Raw genomic sequence first — 23531 nt, 5'->3', positions numbered from 1 at the left:
TTGACTACACTGAGAACAAGAAGAGTTTCTTGCTCATCTTTTGAAACTGTTAGTGTATAGGAATCTGACTTCCTTTGGGCTAGAATTTCTAGACCTTCTTGACTAGCAAATTCTTTAATAATAAGTGGAAGGAGTCAGTTGTCAGCTAGAAGAGTTGTTGCAGCCATTCCATGAGACATTTGGGAATGAGGCAGGGTATTGTTCTCCAGCAGGGTCTAGAGCTCTAATCCTTCAAGACTGGAGTATCTACCAGCTACTAGAGGGAGGGTTTTCTTGAACATCCCAGATTTGTTCCTGAACACAGATCGTGATCATCTTCCTTTGCAGGGTAACCTCCTCCTAACTGGTGACAAAGATCAGCTGGTCATGTTGCTCGATCAGATCAACAGCACTTTTGTCCGTTCCAATCTCAGCGTCTTGCAAGGCTTGTTACGCATCATCCCTTACCTGTCCTTCGGGGAAATGGAGAAAATGCAGATTCTGGTTGATCGATTCAAGCCCTACTGTAACTTTGATAAGTATGTTGTCATATTTCAACTAAAAGCACGTGCAATCAGTTGTACTGACAAGTCTATGCCTTTTTTTCCCCGCGGTTTTTTTTTTTTGCATTACTTCAGTGTAATGCAAAGCTTCAGAGATTCCTGGTGCATAAGCTTAATTTCCTATTCCACTTCTAAGCCGTTTTTAAAAGAAATCTTTGAGTGTGTAGCTCGAGAAATAAGGCTTTAGAGTATATTCTGAGATGACAAGGGCCTGAGTAGCTTTTCTGAGTCTCTGAGCTGGAGTAGGTACATGTGTTCAGTGATAATGTAATGAGAATTTATAGGCAGAGTGTTTTGGAGAGCTTCCAAGTTACCATTTCTTGTCTTCGCTCAGGTATGATGAGGAGCACAGTGGAGATGATAAAGTTTTCCTAGACTGCTTCTGTAAAATAGCAGCGGGAATAAAGAACAACAGCAACGGCCATCAGCTGAAAGATCTCATCCTGCAGAAGGGAATTACGCAGAACGCCCTTGACTACATGAAAAAGCACATTCCCAGTGCAAAGAAGTAAGAGTCACTACTTATTGTATGTGATTTTCTTGAACATCCTTTCTCATTTTGTCACCACAACAGTTTTCCAAGAAAGCTGTTAACAAATCCACATTCAGAAGTATGTATGCTTGGTACGGCTGCGATGCAGAGGGTCTGAGACAGTGCTACTCTGGGAATGGGCTAAAAAGCCTGTCATCTTCCCATCTGATACCCATCCGAGCTGGTTTCTTGGGTATCACGATGCTTGTGTTTCCTGCCTGGTCCTTACCTATTGCACTGTAAAAGAGCTTTTGCTATTGATGGGCAGCTCATGAACATAAAACAAATCCCAAGTTGACACTATGGCTGTTAGCGTGCACAACATAGAAGTGTGAATGTCACTCCTTTAATTAATGGAGGAGGGACATGGGGGGAAGGGTGCTTGTCTTGCCTGCAGCCTGTGCTCTGCAAGCTGTGCTGCTGGCTGACCGCCAAGTGCCTTTTCGGGACGGGTGACTGCCCTTCAGCTGCTGCCTCTTGTTTTCTGTGCAGTTTGGATGCAGACATATGGAAGAAATTCTTATCACGACCTGCACTTCCTTTTATCCTGCGCCTGCTCCGTGGGCTTGCCACTCAGCACCCTGCTACGCAGGTAAGGAGACTGTTCTGAAAGCCAAATAGGACACGGCTGGTTTGTTACGCTGCTTTTTGTGGCTGTAGCTAAGCAGTTATTTCTATAGTAGTTGATTGTGTGCTGGTTTTTGTTGGACTTGGAGAGGCGCACCAGCTTCAGGTGTCACCTGCTAGTCTGGAAAAGTCAAGAGGGCAGAGATTTTTACTTCAGTATTTTCTCAGTCTGTGAGATTTACACAACAATGTGAAGAGAAGGTAATTGAGGACTGTGAACTATGTAGTATTGATAGGCTTTTTGGGGCCTGATTCTTGTTTTAAGAATGCTCTTATCCCACATCCCACCTGACCTCTTAATGATGGCCGGTATAGAGGCAGATTGCCCCAGTCTCATACACAGTTTTAGGGTCCAGTGTCCATCACGTAGGAGCATCAAAGAAGACAGACACTTGGCAAAAATTGTTACAGATTGGTGCTTCTGCTCAACTGTTGTGGGTGGGATTAGAGGGAATAGTTACTGTCTTGTGCACCCTTTTTCTGAAGGAAGTGTTGTGTTTCAATCCCTGTTAGGTGCTGATAGGCACAGACTCAATTACCAACCTTCACAAACTGGAGCAGGTGTCTAGTGATGAAGGGATCGGGACGTTAGCAGAGAATCTTCTGGAGGCACTAAGGGAACATCCAGAGGTGAATAAGAAGATTGATGCTGCCCGGAAGGAGACACGTGCAGAGAAGAAGCGTATGGCCATGGCAATGAGACAGAAGGCCTTGGGCACTCTGGGGATGACGGTAATGTCTGTTTGTACTGACAGCAGACTAGTGATCTAGTGATCTTTTATTTCTGTCTTGCTAAAACTTGCCACACAAGGAATTGTGTAAAATGATTTATTGACAAATGTTGCAGAGCTCGAGCCCACAGTTTGCCTGGTGCTGCTGGGAGAGTAAATACGGTTGCTAATAGCAGGCTGGGAAATGGGGCGGGCATTCCTGTCACAGTGGTGGGGATGGTGGTGTTCATCATTGTCTTTTTAACCTGCTTGAGCTGTTCTCTCTTTCAGACAAATGAGAAGGGTCAGGTAGTGACCAAGACTGCGCTGCTTAAACAGATGGAGGAGCTTATAGAGGAACCAGGTCTGACTTGCTGCATCTGCCGGGAAGGATACAAGTTTCAGGTAAAGTGAGCTACGTTTGCAAAGCCCTCTCACCAGCTGAGGGTTCTTGAGATCAGTAATTCCAGAGGTGGTTGGGAAGAGGAAGTGTGTTCCTAGTGAAAGCTGGAAAAAAGATTTTCTCAATATAAGTTCAAGGTAGGAACGGGGAGAGATGAAGTTGAGCGCAGCATGGAAATGGTTTGAGGTGTGAACGATCTCTAAGAGGGCTGTTATGTCATTGCAGCCTACGAAAGTCCTCGGTATTTATACTTTCACCAAACGCGTTGCACTAGAGGAGTTTGAGAACAAGCCCCGAAAACAACAGGGATACAGCACAGTCTCTCACTTCAACATTGTCCACTATGATTGCCACCTCGCAGCTGTAAGGTACGGTCTGCTCTCAAGCTGGGTAGTGGTGGCTGTTGTTGTTTTCCAAGGTGGTTCCTGAACGTGGCACTTGACCTTGTAACTCAGGATGGGTTTGCTTGTGAGTTGGTCACTTTGCAGCCTGGAGAGAGTCATGGGCTGTTGTGGTCTGCTTTGATGTGCCAAATAGAGGTCAGGCCTGGACATTGAAAAGTGAACTCCATAGTTTAAAGAAGCTGTGGAATTGTCAATTTATTGACAGTTTCTTAGACAAAAGCTTGCATGCTCCTAACTTGCCTGGGTGTGGCTTGCTTTCTCAATGCAGACTTGCTCGTGGCCGTGAAGAATGGGAGAGTGCAGCCCTACAAAATGCCAACACCAAGTGTAATGGGCTCCTGCCAGTCTGGGGACCTCATGTGCCAGAGTCTGCTTTTGCTACTTGCCTAGCACGGTGAGTAGGAAAAGTTCCTTCTTGAGCTGTTTTGTGTTGGGTAGGTGAGTCAGTACGTGTTACCACAGAAGCATGGTAGTTTCAAACTATGGAATCAAAGGTGTTGGCAGCTAAATCTTAGTAAACCTGAGCCATTTCAGATTCTACCATCAAGAGTACGTCTCCTGAAAAAGTGCAGGGGTCTCTTTGTTTCTTGACTTCATATAAGTAGATACGTTCATCACCCCCATAGCCCCCAGTCACTCCTGAAGACGCAGTGTGCAGTAACACTGTGGATTTGTGGGTGCGTTACAAAATAAACCTGTCTGCCCCCAACGGGTGGGTTCCTTTGTGTAGACTTCCAAAGCTCTGTAGGATGGCAGTTGAGTTAGAGGAGCCTGACCACTTCCCTAGAGCGGAGATGGTTCATCCTCTTGTCAGTGCTCTCTCTGTTCCACCCTGCGCTGGGTTTGTACAGTCACATCAGAAGTTGGGGGTGTTAATATCTTTATTTCAGCCAGGGAGCTGTATCCCAGGCCCTGGTCATGGGAAAATAGTATCGATGAGTTGTATATATGTGTGCAGATGGAATTGGATTTGCCAGAGTAAGCTGAGAGTCTCCCTTTGGGGAGGTTAATCGAAGGTGGCAGTGCTTGCATTTTGGTATCCTGTTCATTCTTTAAAGCTTTTCTTTGAGATACTAGCTCAGATTCTGAGCTGTGATGTGGAAGAAGAAACTGTATTTAAGTTTTGTAAAGTTTTTAATAAAGTAACACTTAGTGCTGTTTTTCAGACACAACACTTACCTCCAGGAATGCACGGGGCAGCGGGAACCCACCTACCAGCTCAATGTCCATGACATCAAACTGCTGTTCCTTCGTTTTGCAATGGAGCAATCATTCAGCATAGACACTGGAGGAGGAGGAAGGGAGAGCAACATACACCTCATTCCATACATAATCCACACGGTGCTCTACGTCCTCAACACGTCAGTACCTTTCTCTTAGTAACACCCGCCTGCCGCTCTTAGTCTCAGAAAGGTCTAGAAGGGCTCCGTACATGTATGTGGCAAGAATGGTGGAAAAATCACACAAAAGTTTTATGAGGAGCCAAACTTCACATTTTAAGCAGACTGGTACAAGTTTATGTTGTTCAGGGTGAAGCATTGCTGCCTGAACATGCAGGATAACAGGGAACCTATTGAGTAAAAGCAATTGGGAATTAGCTTCTCTTTCCATTCTGGATGTAATTATTACCTCTGGGGTGAGCAATGGGGTTATTAAAGAAACACTGCCAGCTTAATTGGCTCTGGAGCGGCCAGAAGAGAGACACTATGATGAAGTAATTTTTATAGTTGAAAACTTAATCCTGGTATCATTTTATCCAATATTAAAGTAATAGTTTTGTTTCTAGTTTTGACGTACTGGAATTCTCCTGTAGTGTTCTGGGCCATCAGATTTTCCTGATGTTTTTAAGATTTTTTTTTATTATTATTATTATTTTTTTTACCAATAAACAGCAGCATAGGAACACTTCTGCTGAAGTGTTACACTAAGATTTATGCAAGGCATAACAATATAAGGGCGTGCTTTGGCTTGACACTATGTCTTAAGTGTACAAATCTGGCAACACCTAAAGGCTCTGGAATGTGTGAGCTGGTTCTGATAATGCAGTACCCCATGTGCAGATGTCTTGCCCATATGCCTTTTGTTTGTGTAGTTAAATACTAGGAAGCAATACTAATTACATGAGGGTATAAACGTTAAAATCCATGCCCCTTCCACCAAGGTCACTCCAAATGGAGTGCAATGAAATCTCTCACACTTTCCTGCCTGGAACTAATCAACGTTTTGACTCTAATACAATTTGTCTATTGTTTTATTATCTATCTCCAGATCCATGTGCTATTGTTTTCTGTGTCCCTTGGGAGACAAATAAATGAAACTGTTCTTTTCATCTCGTTAGTCTGCTTACTGGCACCAGAGAGCCCAGAACCCACTCTGCGGCTGTTGTATGAAAACGCATTATGGCATTTCCAGACATTATTTTTTTCTAAAGACACGTTAGTATTAAATGCCGAAAATGAAGAGCTACTGCTTGACTACAGCTGCATCATGTAGCAAATGAAAAGGCCACACAACGCTGACACCAGGCACAGCATTGTCTGCTAGGGTGTTGCTTTATACCTTGCTGATAGGGAGAGTATATCTGACTTAAAAATCAAGGGACCTACCTGGCTGGCAACCTTTTCCTGATGAAGTAGAGCAGTAGACAGTGGTATGGTGTGATACATATTTGCACTGTCTGCTGTAACATAGTTCACACGCTCAGCTCTGGGGTGTCAGGAATCCTGAAGAGACTGGAGCTAGGGGAAAGGAAAAAATGTATAAGCTTACAGTAAATTCACTGTCTCTTTTGTTTTTGTAACTGGCCTGTATCTTCTTAATGATTGCTTTTGGCAGTAGAGGAATAACATAAGTTGATTGTAAGGCCTAGCTGTAGGAGCTGCAGTCATGTGCTTAGTGTCAGATGGGAGATGGTACAACCTGAACATGTGGACTAGCTGGCCTGACTATTTTTTCTCTGGAAAAAAAAGAAAAATAGGTCTACAGTAGTATTGTGCTGTGCTGGGGCAATACCACCTGCCTTCTAGACTTCTCTAGTACCATACATAGCTCCAAGAAAAACTGAGTTTGCTCCGTTGGTTTGCTTTGCTGGGAGTAAATACTCAACCAGTGGATGTATTTGAGAAAAACCTGACAGTGTCCAGCTAGCACTGCTTTTCCCTGCGTGGGGACCCCATGAATGCAGCATCTCAAGGCTCCTGAGATGTAGCAAATGAACACGTATGAGCCGGAGCAGCTGCTGACACTTCCCTTGTGTTTCAGAACTCGAGCAACGTCGAGGGAGGAGAAAAACCTCCAGAGCTTCATGGAGCACCCCAAAGAGAAGTGGGTGGAGAGTGCCTACGAGGTGGACGGGCCCCATTACTACACCGTGCTGGCGCTGCACATCTCACCCCCCGAGAAGTGGAAAGCCATGCGAGTGGAGATCCTCAGGAGGCTCCTGATCACCTCCCACGCGCGAGTGGTGTCACCAGGGGGAGCCAGCAGGTCAGCCACGACCCCGCCGAGGCTGTCACAGCAGCCCTAGCCCACACACGGCCGCTGGTGGGGAGCTGAGGAAAGGAGAGCCTGCGTGTTTTAGGGTGGCAGATGTTAGCTCTGCTGAGTAGCTTTGTACTCTACGTTGCAGAGGTTTGAGCAGGAGCATTCAATTCTGGATGTTATTTAGCGTGGATCAGTCAGTGGAAACGACGCTTTTCCTAGGAGCATAGATAGAAATAGGAAAACGGTGAGATGCTTTTTGCCCCCACGTCAAGTGAAACACCATAGCAACTTCTGTTGTGTGCTTTTTCAGAGCTGCTAGCATGCTCTCTGCTTGCCTTACTAAAGAAGCTGTTTCTGTGCTCTTGATCAGTGCACCAGCTTCCTTAAATAGAAAAATAGAAATAGAAATCAAATGCCATTGCTTTTAAAAAAGAAAAAAATCAATAGCAGCTGTCAAGCACTTGAAGTACAAGAATAAGTGGCTGTGCCTGCCTGACAAAAGCACGTATTTCCAGAGAAGGAAGGGGAATTCCAGTTTCTCAAAAGATGATTTTAAATAGCTGTCATAATTAGGAATAAATTCATTATTATTCTAAGTCGCCTTAAAGGGCATTCTTATTCTGATGACATTAATTATGTGTTTGATAAAGTCATTACATTGTAGTAACACAACACAGCATGCATCAATGCTATTAGAGGCATCAAGAGTGAAAGAGCCTTTAAAGGAGCTCCTCTACTGATTTCTGTGCTAGTTTTTGCTCTTCAGGCTCTGTCTGCTCTGTGTTTGTGCCTCCTTTTTCCACCAACCTGCCTGAGTTCTGGGAAGGGGCTTTAGCCATTACAGGAGATAGGATCATGCAGGTCTGTTTTCTCAGACACAAGGGTGTGCAGCTTTTCTCGTGGCCCACAAAAGAGACTGGTAAAGCAAAGCCCCTGTGTGGGTTTACTGTGCCTGCTTGGTGTTTTTGTAAAACCCTCAGTAAATTTACTAAAACTTCTCTCTAAGTATGTATGTAATAAAAGCATATTGAAATGGACATAGCAACAAACTTACAGCTAAACCATCCAATCTCTGGAATTTCAGGGGAAAACACTCAGAAATAGTTCTTGGGAATTATGTCAAGGTTTATTCAAGGGCTTTCTTTAATCCCTGCAGACTAAGGGAGCACAAAGCCTTCCACTGATAATACCTCTCAGAAATAGAAATATGGCAGTTCTTATTTCCAGGGTCTGTGCTTATTTATTCTTGTGGAAAATCAGAAAGAGGGCGATGGATGGTGAAATGCTCTGCAGATAAGTGCCAATACCTTGAAGTTGTAGACTAAGGCAAAGAGAAAGCCAACATCAGAGTAATATGTCTGCACACAAAAGATTAAAATTAGCATTTCACATTAGATGCATAGCGAGTGTGTTCTCTGGGAGTGAGGGTTAGAGGGGCAGAAGGAGTCACTGCTCCCTTTGCTGGGGGGAGATGGAGGGAAGTCACTCTAGGAACCAACAGTGCATCTAAAAGCAGCTGAGGATCAACTCGTGATCCTCAAAAGGGCCTGTAAATCTTACTAATGAAGATGCAGGCAATACTCTACATTCCCTCATACTTACGTGAAGGCAAGTACAGCCTGTGCCCTGCCCTGTGGTTAGGTGTTTTATCCAGCTGCTCAGCTGGGTTAGTCAGTGTAAGACAGATTTGAGGAGAATCTAGCCAAAAATGTCTTCTGTCTCTGCCAGGTGCGACCAAAGTGAGAGACATTCAGCACCTTCTGTGTTTTAGAAACACTTTGTATTTAAACCCGAAGATGAAATTATCGGAATGGATAGGAGGTTCTGTGTTTTGTTCTTTTTCTGTAAATACGATTTACAAATTCCACAGAACTGAATCAAATTACCTATTACCTGCTCGTTATTACTGAACCAAGAATTCTGGCTAGAAAAACTCCACAGTCACTTTTCAGTATAGCTTTCATCTGGAGTTTGGGAGGAAAATATCCTTTTGATTTTTTTCCCTTTGCTCCTGACTGTGACCTTTCTAAAATATTCATGAGAGAAGGAATGCTCCTGAAGTGTTAATGCTTAACTTTCTGCTGGCAATTCATGTATAGCTGATGAGCCTGAACCGGCTTACCTTAATGAAATTGTGGCAGCTATTATATGAAGTAGCTGTTCTAGAAGGTGGCTACCAGACTTAACCCACAAGGGCCTTTTAGTTTTCAATTAAAGGAGCAGACTCCAATTAGATCAAAACCATTCACATAAAAAGAAACTCTGTCTTGCAGTATTTGGGAGTCTAGAATTAGCCTCGCTCTAAGTTGCTGTTCTTCCCGTGGAAATTTAGTCACCTTTACTAATTGGTTTTCCTTTAAATAATTAAGCCTAGCTGCCCAAGCAGGCTGCCACCTACCAGGCTGTCTGTTTCCAGGGCAGACACACAAATGTAGCCTTTTAGAACAAGAGCAGCAAAGCGTTCATTTCCCAAAACCCACCCCAACTTGTGGCAGATCTCAGTTGGGCCCGTGGTCAGACGATACCCTTTTGTCTTGCTGACTTGCTTCAGTGGCAGCTGAGCTAGTTCTAGATGCATAAAAAAGGGCTTTTTTTCCCAGAGCTTTTAAGTGGTGAGCAGGAAGCGGCATGTGATGGAGGCAGATGTACCTGAGAAACGCATGTTAGAAAATTCCAAACCCATTAGAGTTGCTGGCAGGAGGTTCCACCTTGCCAGAACCTGTTTGTGATTAATCCTGGAAACTTTGGGAGCTGTTATCCCAGGACAGCTCTGCACCTTTTATAGCATTTCTTCAGCCAGATGCTGAATTTCCAAAAGAAGTCCTTTCATGGTGATAGAATAACCAAGATATTAAGTGGAAAGTCCTCTGTTTCTTCAAGGACAAGATATTTCCTTCAGTGTCTTTGAGAAACGCATTTGTGAATTAGAAGCAAAAAGATGTTCTGTCATTGATACAGCCTGTGGCTGAAACCTAGATTTAGGTATTTCTTCAGGAAACTGCTGTACTCTGAGCAGGGGGCTGTGCATTGTTTTTTCCAACTTTGCTGTTGACTTCCTACACGGTCTTAGCAGTGCACTTCCCTCTGTGCTTGTTTTCTTCCTGTGAAAGAAGGTTTCATTGGCTCACCTGCTTTGGTTGTGCTGGGCACAGCTGGTGAAGTGACTCCCGAGCCCTAGGAATGGTTGCACAGAAATTGCAAGTGCCTGATGTTTGTTTTGTGTCCAAGAGCACACGGCAAAGCTTACTGGAGCCATTCCCCATGGGTGTTATTGATAGGCTTTTGGGCCGTTTCAGCTTTCGTGCTATTCATCAAATCAGTTACCAAAGCGTAGTAAAGTGATTAACTTAAAGATTGATTTCATTATCTTCCCAGACTGGCAGATAAGACAGTGAAGGAATACGCAACGTACCGCTCTGGCCTTCTCTTCTGGGCCCTAGTAGATCTCATTTACAACATGTTCAAGGTAAGAAAAAACATTGAAGTTCATCTATAGCAGCTTTCTAAGCTGAGCATCTGCACGTGTTTGAAATAGAAGACAAGAGTTTGAAGCCCCTTTTTCCAGGATCCTTGTAAACATAAGACTTGGCCTTGTATGAGCAGAACGGCCACAAGAGGCTGCGTGTGCTTATTGCACCCCTTGCAATTTGGTATCTGAAGAATTGAGAGACTTTTCCAGTTTGTAGCACTCCTCCTGTGTTGTGTATTTGCTTTTTTTTTTTTCCTGTTCGTGGTTCACTAAAGCAAAGATATTCAGAGCCACAGCACAGAAACAATTGGGTAAGGAAGGAGGTAGGGAAGAAACTTGCAGCTTTCAAAGACGGGTTAAATAATTAGGGTGAGAAAACGCCTGCAACCTTGTTTGTGTTCTGTACAAAAAGATTATAAAGTTACATAACTTTAAGTGGTTTGTTTACAAGAGGCAAGGGATTCAAATCCAAGAGCAACAGCAGAAGGCATCAGGGTTTGCAATTATTCTTCTGAATAGTTGGGTTTTGGAATGATTTGGCCCCATTTTCCCCTCTCGTAGAAGGTGCCTACCAGTAACACAGAGGGAGGCTGGTCCTACTCTCTTGCTGAATTCATACGACACAATGACATGCCAATACACGAAGCTGCAGACAAGGCCCTGAAAACCTTCCAGGAGGAGTTCATGCCAGTTGAAACATTTTCCGAGTTTTTGGATGTGGCTGGTAAGTGTGAGCTTTCCCTTTTATAGACTCTCTTATGCAACTCGTGACTGCTGCTTGCCTGAGACAGCAGCATTCCTGCCACCACTGCGGCAGCTTGTTTGTACGAGGCAGGGAGAGGAGGAGACCTGGGCACTCCAGCTGTTGCCTCAGCTGTTTCAAAAACAGTTTGGAGACACGCTTGAGCATCCCCAGACAGGAAAATTTCTCTCACCTGGTCCTGCGGGTCCTCCTCCTGCTCTGTTAAACATACATACGTAGGTCACAGCTTGAGGTTTGAAGGCTGATAAACAGATGTGACCATGTGCTAGCCAGAGTTCCTGCCGGAGGGATTTTGGTGTCCCCAAGAGTCAGGAGATGCTGAAAATCCACCTGCAGAGAAGCTGCTCATTGTGCCCCTGGCCAGTCTCTCACTGTCCAGCGTATGGAGCCGCCAGGCAGCCAGCTGGCAGGATCCCTGTAGCTGCCCTGTTGCCCAGGAGCAAGTGCCACATGGATTTAACTTACACACCTCAGTCCCTTCTGCACATGCATCCAGCAAGGGTTTATCTTTGTCTTGTCCATACTTAAAATAACATTGCAGCTGTCGTTATTAACTTGCACAGGCCCTAGCACAAACCCCTAATGTGGGCAGCAGAAACCACTTTGCGGATCTAATTATTCTGTATTGTCTTCTTTTGTTTAAAGGACTCTTATCAGAAATCAATGATCCCGACAGCTTCCTCAAGGATCTTTTGAACTCCATCCCCTGAGCCACCAGCACAGAGAAGCGTTGGGCAGAGACTACACTAGCTTGCCTTCCATCCCCTTGTGTTCCTCCTTGTGCAGTCCGTTCCTTCCCTGAGGAGTGCTGCAGTTTTTCTGGGGGGGTTTTTTGGTTGGTTTTTTTGTTTTGTTTTGGGTTTTTTTATTTTCTACAATTTTTCTTGGAGTGATTTGGGATTTAGATTTGTTTTATCTTGTATTTCAGTGCTTCTATCTGTAAAGCCTTGTGTTTCAAGCTGGTTGAAAGAACTTGTACAGAGAGGAATCCAAACCAGTAAATCTTAATGCTTTAGTGTGCACCTTTTGGAAGTTAAATAAATCGAAAAAATGGGTAAGATGGGTTTGACTAGTACTTTAACCATGCAGTAGCCTAAATGCCAAGTTCTTTCTCATCTTTTCTTTCAGAGCTCCTTCTCTCAGAGCTCAGAGCTGCTGCTCTTTCCAGCCCATAGCCTGGACAAGAGACACAGGAAACAAAAGGCTGGTAGTGAGCAAGGAAGCAGACTGACACTGTCTTTACTGATTGTACATGCAGAGCAGGTTTCCCCCCCGTGGGACATGAGCCTTAGAGACTCGTGGGCTGCAGTGACAGCATTTCCTTCCACCCCTTCTTCACCGGGGTGAGGGCATCTGTCCCAGCCACAGTCATCTCCCCGGCGCTTTGCGTTGCCCCTCTCCAAGGCATGTTGCATATCACGGGGTCTTCCCTGCCTTGACTCTCACCGAGGCTGTATTCAAAGCAAGCACACGCATGTTGTTGCCTCTGGTCGTGTAGCACTGACGGCGACGGTACCTTGCAGAGGGATGCTACTCACATGGAATTGATTTTCTCTCTCTGGTAAAACATTCCGCTTCAGCAAAATGCATGGAAAATAGACACTGCACACTTCTTGAGCCGGCCACTTGCCCTTTCGCTAGCTTGCGTTTTGGTGTGCATGCCCTGACCTGAAGCCCTGCTCTGAATACAGCCTTGCTGTTTCTCACCCAGTTGTGCATGCTGGTAACTTACCTTTACCACCAGTTCTGCTCTCCTGTAACCCAGCTGACATGTGGTTAAGCTGGAATCTAATAAAGCTTTCCCTGTCTTCCTCGTCTCTGTTTGAACTTGAATTTCCGCAATCCTAACGCAGTCCCATCCCATAAATAATAACTATTTTAGAGGCTGAATAACTCGTCAATCTATTTGATGCCTTTTGTTAGTGTTGAGCACCCATTATGATTTGGCAATTAGCAAAGGGGTGAGGGCTCAGTGTTTTTCTTCTCACCTCCTTGGGCGCTTTTGTCATTCCTGGCAGTCGGATTTGGTTCCGGGGAGGAGTCCTGAGTAGCAAACCACCTTGAGAAGCTGGGGTTGGTGTCTTGCAAGAGCCTCGAGGACATGTCAGTGGGCTGCTTTGTCGGTTGGGTAAATCTGTCTTGGCTTATGAAGGTACAAGAAGGGGGCTAATGTGTGGAGTTTGTTTTTTAGTACAGTGATACTGTGCTTCACCTGCCTTTTAACCACAGAAAACAGACATTATTTTAGAAGCCTTGTAGAGTCAAACCTAAGAGTCTTCTCTCCAAACAAGCAGCTGTAACATTCCTTTGGGTGGATGCATGAGCACCACTTACCAGGGCCGGTGTGCAGTAACTTGGGCAATGCTAAAACCCTTTTTTTGAGTGACTGACTTTTCAGATCAGTGTGATTCCTGAAAGCAGCAGTGGACAGGAAGCAAGAAGCCAGGTTTTTAGGACTGTGGTTCTAAAGTTTTTCTCAATATGAAGAGTTCAGGTGCAAGACTGAAACCCCACCATGTTTTGACTTTGTCATTCGTGTAAGACTGACTGGTTAAGCTCCAGACAAGAACTATTCATGTGGCCAGAAAGCTGGGGAGGAACGCTAGCCTGCCTTGCCTACCTACTTGTTCTCTTTTCACAGAAAAATACTTCTTTTCCTTTTTAGCCACAGCCAGGCAATCCCTCAGCTTTTGCTTCACAGCTGTTGCCTCACTGGCGCAGGAGGATGTCACAAACACCTTGCACGTACCTTCCTTCGGCTTACCCAACTCTCAGCGTCGCTCCAGTTTTTGCTGATGCAAATCCTGATCTAGCTCCGTTTATGCTGGCACAGGTTTGAAAACAGTCTCTGCTCTTGCAGGAACTGGTAAAGTTACCAGCGAAATAATTCTTTTTCTACCTGTGCAGTTGGATCAGCTGATCCCGGGAGCAGAAGACAATTGCTGTTTGTTCACTCATGGCACTGCAACAACGAGGAAGCAGGAGCTTGAAGGGAGGTCATAAACTGTCCTTACCAGTATAAGCACAATTGCAATAAACTATTTGGATTATTCTAGAGGGTTTTGCAAAGTCACAGAGATGTATTTTGGAAAATCAAGCACAAGAGGGCTGTGATTAATGAGGCAGCCAGATTTGAAAAGAAGGTGGAAAGGGCATGATAGTGCTTCTGTAAAGCAGAAGAGCTTGGGAGGGACTAAAAACTAACAATAGCAACCCCAGAAGACCTAGAGAGGGACAAGAACAAAAGAAAAGTGTTTTGGAAAGTTTCGGCTGACGCAGGCCACACACAGAGGCTCAAACATTCACGGTACTGCACAAAGGCCATGCACTCCAGGCTGCAAAACCCTGCGGGCTGGCGCTGGGGAAGTCAGCGAAGGTACTCGGGGGAAGTGTGTTACTTCAATGAGAAGTGAGAGAGGAGCGAGACTGAGGGGAAAATGCCTCAAAACAGGTAAAACAACTCAAACTGATGAGCCAAGCCATGATAAGAACAACAGAGAGTCAAAAACCCTCTCTAAAAAAAAATAATTCACTTGCAAAAGGTATCTTTGGGGGGAAAAAACCCTTTGCGCTGCAGGAGAGCCAGCGTGGCCTCTGCGATTGCTTTGAACCCGACTTTGTGGGCAAGAACGTCCCCAAATGCTTTGACATCCTCATGATGGCTGTTCACGCTGGGTCAGACTAATGATTGGTTATTAATTAGTCGCAGGACCGACACTTTCCAGGGGGAACAAAGCACCCAGCCCTGCCTTGGGCCCCGGCTTGGGCCGGGCTCTCACACCTGCTGCAAGCAAAAGGCCCCCGTGAGCCCAAATTCATTTATTGCTGCTGCCACGTCTCTCTTCTGCCATCCCACCACCCCGTTGGGTGGGCGGTACCCGAACAAACCCACCTGGTGCCCGGGGCTTGCTCCAGAAAGATGGGAAGCCCTTGACCTTCCCCGCCTTTCATTCATTTCACGATGGTTTCCTTTGTCCTGCTGCCTACTCCCTTCCTAACGCCCTTTTCTTCGTAAAACCCTTCTGGAGGCTTTGCACGGCTGGGTGCTCTGTGCCAGCTGTCCTGCCGGGCTGGGAAGCTCCTCTCTGCCCTGCTGCCAACACTTCCCACCAGCTCCATCCAACCCTCCTGTGTTTTGTCTCTTGCTGCAATTGCCTGGAAGTATTTCCAAACAAGCGATCAGATTATTGCTGCTGAGCATAAACACACCGTGAGCTGCAACATTTCGATGTCATAAAAGATTCCCTGGACTTCTTCCACTGTGGGAAACGTGATTTATCTCCCTGGATGTCTGTGGCTTCTTTTTTGGGCAGGGGAAGGACACACAGCAAGACCGTGGTGGAGCCTCGACAATTACGTGGGTAATCCCACCTCGGGGGTGCAGTCTCGATGCAGAAATTCAGAACAAGAAGCCTCTTCTCCCTCTGCCCACAGTTTTTGGAGAGCTTTACTATGTGTGAGCGCACACTGTACTGAAGGCTACCTTGGTATTAAAGAGCAAAAATCCCCTTTTCATACAAAACCATTACCATTTTCTGCCAAGGCGATGCTGAGGCGTTGCTCAAGGAGCCTACAGCAAAGAAGCGAGACACCAGACGTGCACCACTGACCACTGAACCACATGAAAACAGCTCCTGCAGCCGGGCTTGCACTGACCCCGGCAGAAAAGCTTGCATCGTGTGTATGCTGAAACAGGGTTCGATGGTTTTATTTTACCAAAATGCCGCCCGAGGTGCCCGAACCGCTGACTCTGGGAAGCACAGAGGTTTTTCTCCATGCCAGGTGGCTAATTCCCAGGAAAAGACCCCCAGGTTGCTCATCTGAAGGGCACAGCGTCGGGCTGGACTGTCCCTGCTGCTGCAGCATTGTTAAGTGAATTATCAGTCCCCCCTCATCCGCTCCTGGCTCTGCAAACCTCATTCTCTCCCATCTTGCTCTCAGCATCACCAGTCGCTGCATGGACACGGCCCCGGCCCTTGCCTGCACCAACCTGCACTGAGTCCCACGTGCTTATTTTGGCCTTTTTCCTCCTAGAAGGTGATGCCAGGCTCTGCCAGCCTGGCCCTTGCTGTCTCCATCGCAGGAATAACTGTTTTTGCCACGCCACGAGCACAACCTTGCAGCACCTGCTGCTTTACCATCTGCCTGTGACAACAAAGCGAATCCTCTGCAAAATTCCCTCCCTGCTTCAGCCTTGTCTTTTGGGCCAGCCCTAGTTTCAATTTGGGGCTCAATTCTTACTGATTTATGCCATATCGAGCTCAAGGACTAGACTGGGCATCCTCCAAGCAGGTAAGTGATATATACATGAGTCCAGCTTTCCAAATTGCCTTTAAATTAATGAGTGGAACCAGGCAAGTTTTTAGCTGCTCTGGAGAGCAGCCACCCTGCCAGCACACGGAGCAGCTTTCCCAGCGCATCTCCGGAGACCTCCCATGGTCCCTGCGAGCTTATGCGGAGGCCACCCATTGGGTCCCGTTTCTGCTCCCTGCCCGATTCCAGGTAAGAAAACCAAGATTGGCCTTGACTTGTTTGCTGCACATGGCTGAGGCGCAGCCTGGCCACGTTATCACCCCAAGGAGGGATGATTCACAACTCACGCGTACGGAATTGAGGGCACGGGGAAAAACAAGCCGTGCAGCTTGCAAGGACCGCTGGAAAAGATGCTTGGGCAAATTAAATACAAAATCACTTTAGGGATGTCCCTCCCCCCGCACATGAAGTTGCTGGGAGAAGCCAGCCACAACCGCCTGACCCTCTGGGAATAGTTACTCCCTTGCTGGTTTCCAAGAGAGGAAAAAGAATAATGATTAAACCCCCATTTGCAGATTTTTTTGGCAGGATCGATCCCACTTGTTCACATCAACTGCTCAGCTCGGGGGGGAACTGCCAGCTCCATCCCTTTTATCAAACCCTCAGAGATTGGCAGAGATCCTTCTCCCCCTCCCCCCAGAGGGGATCATCCCAGTAGAAGGAGATGCTTTTTGGTTAAAATTAAAAATAAAATGGTACAAATGACATGTCGAGGGGAAGCCCTTGTGCTGCATTTTAGCACTGAGACCTGTGGCAGGTTGGGGGCCCCCAGACATTGCCCCCTAAAGAGCAGCATCCCCAGAGACCAGGATGGAGAATGCAGCTTTCAGCCCTCTGAGATGTGTAAAATAGTCTGGCCGCTGCCTCTTGAAAGATTTTATTTATTTTCATAGCACTTATTAAGCTTTTATTAGAGCAGGATAATCCTGCGCTCAGTGCTGTTCCCTGCACACAGGCTCTGTTGCTACAGATCCCGGATTTGAAGCAGGAGTTACAGCCTCTCTCCAAACCTCCTCTCCTGCCTCGCAACGATTTTTCCCTTTGTCCCACCACTGCCACGGACTCAGGGAGGATCAGACACGTTGCCCGTTGCCGCAGAGCTCTCTGCCCCTTCCTACACCACCCTGGGAGCATCAGGCACCTCATGATAGATTTCCCACTCCCAAAAAGCAGGGGCATCCTTCTGGAAATGTGCCACCACCCCGACACTCCTCTGCCTGACTCACCCTGCTCCCTTCCCTTGTAAAATACAAACCACTTTTAGGTGAATCATAACTGAGCCTGACTGGCAAACTCCAACCAAACCCGGTGCAACCCTCCCGTGAGTCCTCAGTGACCTGCAAATGTCCAGGGGGGCCCTGGAGCTGCAGGAGAAATGGTTTTAATGTGGAGAGCCCAGGTCTGCTTTTGGGGTGGCTTTGATTAACCCTGACCTGCTCTGCAGCAGGAATACATTCAGATTTTTTTGCAGTAGTCTTATGTCACTGAGGAAGCAGGATAATGCCCTCCCTACAGCCTCTCTCCACTGGCAGAGGTGTAGGATACAGAGAAGGGCATATATGAAGCAGAAATTGCAAAAAATCTGCTGTTTGTGATTTAAGTTCAGCTTTGGAATATGAAGAGAGACCGGGCTTTTTAAAAAAAAAAATAGATAGAAATATCAAGAACATCATGTTTAGTCTTGGCTGGTTTTGGCAGTGATGTTGGGTCCAGCATCTTGTGGGTCTTTCCCCACCCTGGGGAATCAGCAGGGACTGGAGGAGGTGGGAGAGGAATAAAGGAGATGTTTTAATTTGGGGAAGGAGGCGGAGGGCAGGGCAGCCAGGGATACCCACTGATTAATGGGCTGTCAGGTTCGAATTATTTAGTTGTAGAGCTCTTTACCATAACGATGATAACCCCAATAATTAGAGTTAATAATAATCCCACTTAGCGCTTGTTCTTTCCCAAGCGTTGCAGCAACAGAACCTTGGTAACCCTCGGCGTGTGGCCCTGGGGTAAGTACGTGCTATGCTCACCCCGAGATGGGGAAACAAGGGTGGGAAAGGGCTGGGGATGCTCCTCCAAAGGCTGAAGCCCTCTGGGCCTTGGACACAAATCACAGCCCTGGAGAGCAATGAAAGGCAAAACCAGCTCCCCAGGGCAGCACGTGTGTCCGGCTGATAAAATCTCATTTTCAGCCCCTAATGGGTGTTTCTGATGAGGCGATGTGCTGGTGTCTCTGGTTATCTGTTGTGCTGCTGTCTCTGGTTATCTGTTGCACCAGCACCGGGCAGCTGAACATGTGCGTGTCGGGACACCCTGTGAGCCGTTCTTAGGGTGTTTAATCCCTGCAGTTTCTCCCAGGCCATTTTTTTTTTTTAACCTTATTTAATGAACAAATAAGAGTGCGTTCTAAACCCAGCACCATCCTTTAATTATTCCTAATATTTGATGACAACAAACTAATTCCCAAATGATGACATCAAACATTAAAGGCATGTCTCCCGAGTGCCAGGTCATTAATATTTCTTTTCCCTCGGTCCGTATTTTGCCTGCCATAAGCAGTTTTGATATAACGAGCTTGGTGACTGCATCAGCTGGCACAGTGGAAAGGTATTTACCAGCCACAGGCCACCGGGCTGCATTACGGGCTGGGAACCACTGAAAACTGGGCGTCTAGCTGTCAAGGTGCTCCACCCGAGGACCTCTCCCTCAGAAACACCCCAGGACATTGGGAAATCCAGAAGGGGAGCTGCTCAGAAAGCTTCGGCTCACTGACTCACTCCGCTGACACCAGGTTTTCTTGTGGCTGCCACGAGCATCCCTCTGGGTTCGGGATGGGAGGTGGGAGGGCTGGAGTGGTCCAGGGCTCCCATCACTGGGAAGCTTCTCTTCATCCTGTGTGGTGCAAAACATGTCAGGCTAAAAACCCCACAGTACAAGGAATGAAAATACTCAGAGAGATTTAGAAAGGGACCTAAAAATACACCCCAACAACCAGCTTGTGTGCTCTGAGCTTTGGATGCTGCTCAACGCATCGCCGAGCCCAGCGCGGGTTACCAGGCGTGGGGGAACAGCGCAAAAGAAATTGTGTAGTATCATAGCTTCTCCCAAAAGACAAAAATTCTTTGAAAGTTGTTCCACATTTAAATTAATCAGGCCAGGGTCTACCTGCTACCTGCAGAATGAAAAGCTTCGCACTGATGGGATTGAAACTGTGCGCCTGGGCATGGGCAAATTAACGCTGCGGCATCCTGCAATTATCCTCCCTGAAGTGCCAAAGCAATCGCTGTGTCCTAAAACACACCTGCGGCAGCCTGTTTGGGCTTATCGATGCATATTTGTGGCTGTACTCCATGCAGATGCAAATATTTGGTTACTAAGGAAGCGGGGAATATTGCCACAGTCTCCAAGGAAATACTACGGCATGTCCCAACCACTCCAAGTTAGTGGAAGCTTCACGGTCGCTCTCAGCATCTTTATCTCTTGATGTATCCCTGTCTCCTGAGTTCACCCACCATTTTGGGTTGAACCTGGTGCAGAAGCTTTTGTTTCCATAATATTTACATGATCTCCATAGAGAAGATCATCCCCAGCCCAGGTGAGAAGTCAGTCAGCCTGGGTCCTGCCTTGGCATCCCCAATTCTCTGCTGATGGGCTGAGGACAAATGCGGCTCTTTGGCTGTGCATGAGCAGCATCCCTCTTTGTGGCTGAACTCTTTTGTGGTGTTGATGCACACAAAACCCCTAAATGTGGCAAAAATGAGATATTTTTTTTACCTCCAAAAAAGTGACTGGAGGAAAGGAATAGACCTGCAACAGGAGAAGGTGCTGGATTTAAGCTGCAGGTTCTATTTCACATGAGGTGATAGTACTGGTAGAAAATGTATGGGGGAAAACCCACTGTTTGAGAAGGAGAGACTTCCTTTAAAGGCAATACGGAACCTTCAGGGAGGAAAAATTGCTGGTTTTGTAACTGCTGATGTAACTCAACAGCAGCCAACCTGCCAAATATTTTCTGTTTCCACAGTGTGACGTGATGACCGATGCAGTTCCCGATGTGATTCAAAGGCTTCCCTTCTGCAGCTGGAAACGATAACCCTGGTGACTAACCCAGCCCTTTCTCCACCGAGTGACACCTCGGCGATGTGCGAAGAGGCACCGTCTTCATGTCTTCACGCAGCGGCCGGGTGCGTGAGGTGGGGTCTGAGTCACCAGAGGAGTCACTGGGGCAGCCAGCGCCGCCTTGCCCATCTTCCCACGTGCCTCTGCAGGGCACAGGCAGGCAGGGGTGGTTTCTGCTCTGATTTCTCAAGAAACAGCCCCGATGCTGGTGCAACCACAGGAGCATGTGGGGGAAAGGGGCTGTATGGAGTCACAAAATGCTTTGCTGGCCAAAAATGCAGCCGGGACGCAGTGGGTCTCATTGCAGAAATTCTTCAGATGCTAATGCCATCACCCTGCTGATGCTCACGCACCATCACACGGGTCTGGGTTAAAATCCAACCATTTTGGGGGAGGCACTGTTAAAAATTCCACTTATTTCAGCAGCTTGGTTTGCCCAAATACCCTTATTCAGTCAGGCAGCAAAGTGCAGTATAAGTGTAAGAGCTCCAGGTGAGAGATACTAATCCCAGTTTAACCACTGGGGCTTGCTGGTTGTTAAATGGCAGCCTCAGAAAGAAGTTACCTCTCATTACTGCAGAGTCCAGGGTGAATAAATCACCTTTTTCCACCTCTGAGGTCAGTGGAGAGCAGGTTCAGGCACAGCCCAAGGGAATAGGAAGGGGATGAGGGAGGGATGCTGAGATCACCGGGGGCTTTGGCAGAGATGCTGCTTCACCCTGATGCTGGGAAGTCGGATTCAGGGAAGGCTCCTGCTGAGACTATCCAGTTGGGCGTTTTCAGGGGCTGGGCAAGGACATTTTACGAAGATTAAACCAAAGGATTTTTGCTTGTTTGTTTTAGAGGGGATTTTATTCAAACCTGCAGCGGTGATGCACGTCAGCCCGGGGGAGCATCACCTATTCGCTGTAACTCAGCACAGTGTGTTTTTTCCTGGCAAAGCTGCTGCGTTTGGTTTGGTTTGGCTGAAAAATGGTTGCTTGGAAGGAAGACAGACCCAAGGAAACAAGAACTTTCCATGAGCGTCAGACTAACAAAGCCTCTATGTATATAATCAAACCCAGGAAAATATTAAAAACACCTGAGCAGGTGTAGAAAGCAGACCTGAAACAGGTTTGTGAGTGAAGGATGCTAACAAAGCAAAGGTAAAAATGGGTATAAAAATCAAATCCAAGGGTTCAGATTCCTCAGCCCCCACTCCAGGCTGCCTTTGGGTGAAGCAACTGAGAGCAAAAATAAATGCAATGTGTTATTATTGGCATCACTAGGGGTGGTCACCGTTCTTTAATTGCTGGATACTTTCTGCGCTCAGAAATAGCATCACTTCCCATCCCTTTTCCTCCCTGTCCAAATAGGAAAGGGCTTATCAGAGCTTCATTCTTTATATCCCCAACTGGCAGGCAGCGGAAAGCTTTCCACAGCAGGAATTAGAGGAATCCCGACAGGAATGTCCCAGCGCCGCGGGGTGTCCGTGTGCTGGCCCACGGCTGCTCGGTGGCAGCTGGGCAGCCCCGCGGTCGCACGAGCCCTGGTGGAAGAGGGATTCCCATTTCTCCCAGCCTAAACCTAATTAATTGTTGCGATTAATTCAGGATGATTCACTTTCAGAAGATGGGATGAAACCGAAGCCCGGCGGCGGAGCGGAATGGTGGTGGTGACTGTAGGCAGCCTGGGGAGAAGCCAAAGCCCATTAGGAAAACGACTCATTGATTTAACGACCTTTGGACAGGGCCCTGGTGGATCCGTCCGCAGCGCCGAGGCCATGGGTGCTGCCTAACAAGCGAGCACCATACGCTTCATCTCACCGGGCAGGTACAAAAGCATTAATTAACTGGCTGGTTTATCATTCCCTCTGATGTTTTCCTGCTTCCTTAAGAGAAAAAAATAAAATATCTCTTGTTGTCCAAAAGGATTTGTTGACCGAGTGGTTTTTGCTGGGTTCTGAAATCACCCGGCTCTTCCCAGCATCACCGTCTGCCAGCGAGGATGCCTTGTGCCTAAAACATGGCAAATGACCCTGATCTGGGAGAAACCTGCTCTTGGTTGGCTTCTGCCCCTAATAATCACCTTATTGTTGGCAGTTTTAGTCTGTTCTTGCATTTTGTGAGTATTACTGCAAACCTGAAGGGATCAACACGCTATGGACAAGGTTTCCCAGTGAGCTGCAATTTTTTAATTTAAATACAGAATCACAGAATCATCTCGGTTGGAAAGGACCTTGCAGCTCCTCCAGTCCAACCATGACCCTCCCCCTGACCGTTCCCAACTCCCCCAGATCCCTCAGCGCTGGCTCAGCCCGACTCTTCAACCCCTCCAGGGATCCCGGGGACTCCACCACATCTACATCTCTGATGCATCTCTGGTGCCAACATCAGCAGCTGCAGCCATGCCCCGATGATCAAGGTATTAAAGGTGTTTTTTTCTAGCAACCTCAGCAATGAACACAGGTTAGAGTCCACATAAACTGTGGCTAAAGCGTTTTTGTGCTCGCTGTATGATAATCTTTTCAGGTGTTTCTTTGAGTCACCCTTTTAATAAAGCACCTCCACCCAGTACTTTTTTTTTTTTTTTTTTTCCGGGATGTGCTGGGAAAACGCGGGTTTGTAACACATTAACAGAGCCCTTTGAAGTGCTGAGCAGGGCTCGCAGGTGCTGATGGAGTTGCTGCTGCCTGTGCAGTTTGACATAAATATCGCCCCGTGTAGTTTAAGATAAATATTACCTGGCAGAGCAGGTTGTTTTTATTTCAAGAACTATTTGAGCGAATAGTGTTACTACAGCTTTACACCAGTGTTGCTGGGGCTTTGGTTGCTCACAAAGTATCACTCCAACCCGTGGCAGTGCAACAGAGTAATCACATAATTCAATTAAACAATATCCTTTGATTGCCGAGTGGCTCAGAGGTTCAGGAGCAGCAGTTGGGAAACGCTTATTTAATAAGTTAATTGTTATAATATTGACGTTGTTCAGCACTTAGGCAGGAATCTGCATTCGGATAACAAAATTCACCCCTTATAATGTAATCTGAGCAATTAGGTGATGTCCCCGAGAGCCAAAAGCAGCGCTGCGGAGGGGGCGAGGAGCGTTTCACAGGGTGGGGCGGCGCTTCCTCATTTATTTTTCGTTAGTTAATTAATGTGGGGGCACGCGGTCACCCCCCAAAACCACACACACACCC

The 23531-nt window shown here is 46.8% G+C and overlaps 2 protein-coding genes across 3 annotated transcripts in view; both read left to right on the top strand.

Annotated features, from left to right (window-relative positions):
* Positions 1 to 11991, top strand: part of UBR4 (ubiquitin protein ligase E3 component n-recognin 4) — a 77390-nt gene extending 65399 nt beyond the window's left edge. The window contains exons 95-106 of the mRNA XM_026862505.1: positions 328 to 518; positions 877 to 1050; positions 1567 to 1666; positions 2215 to 2433; positions 2703 to 2816; positions 3040 to 3182; positions 3487 to 3612; positions 4385 to 4579; positions 6480 to 6704; positions 10077 to 10167; positions 10732 to 10894; positions 11579 to 11991. Of these exons, the coding sequence (XP_026718306.1) occupies positions 328 to 518; positions 877 to 1050; positions 1567 to 1666; positions 2215 to 2433; positions 2703 to 2816; positions 3040 to 3182; positions 3487 to 3612; positions 4385 to 4579; positions 6480 to 6704; positions 10077 to 10167; positions 10732 to 10894; positions 11579 to 11643 (1806 nt within the window). The 3' untranslated portion in view covers positions 11644 to 11991. The remainder of the gene's footprint in view (positions 1 to 327; positions 519 to 876; positions 1051 to 1566; positions 1667 to 2214; positions 2434 to 2702; positions 2817 to 3039; positions 3183 to 3486; positions 3613 to 4384; positions 4580 to 6479; positions 6705 to 10076; positions 10168 to 10731; positions 10895 to 11578) is intronic.
* A 10005-nt stretch (positions 11992 to 21996) lies between these two features.
* Positions 21997 to 23531, top strand: part of IFFO2 (intermediate filament family orphan 2) — a 37264-nt gene continuing 35729 nt past the window's right edge. For both annotated transcript variants that reach the window (XM_026862894.1, XM_026862891.1), the window contains exon 1: positions 21997 to 22001. The gene's annotated coding sequence lies outside the window, so the exon portion shown is untranslated. The remainder of the gene's footprint in view (positions 22002 to 23531) is intronic.

This window comes from Athene cunicularia, assembly GCF_003259725.1.
Source record: "Athene cunicularia isolate RWA chromosome 21 unlocalized genomic scaffold, athCun1 chr21_part1, whole genome shotgun sequence".
NCBI lineage: Eukaryota > Metazoa > Chordata > Aves > Strigiformes > Strigidae > Athene > Athene cunicularia.
This window is presented reverse-complemented; position numbering and strand designations above follow the sequence as displayed.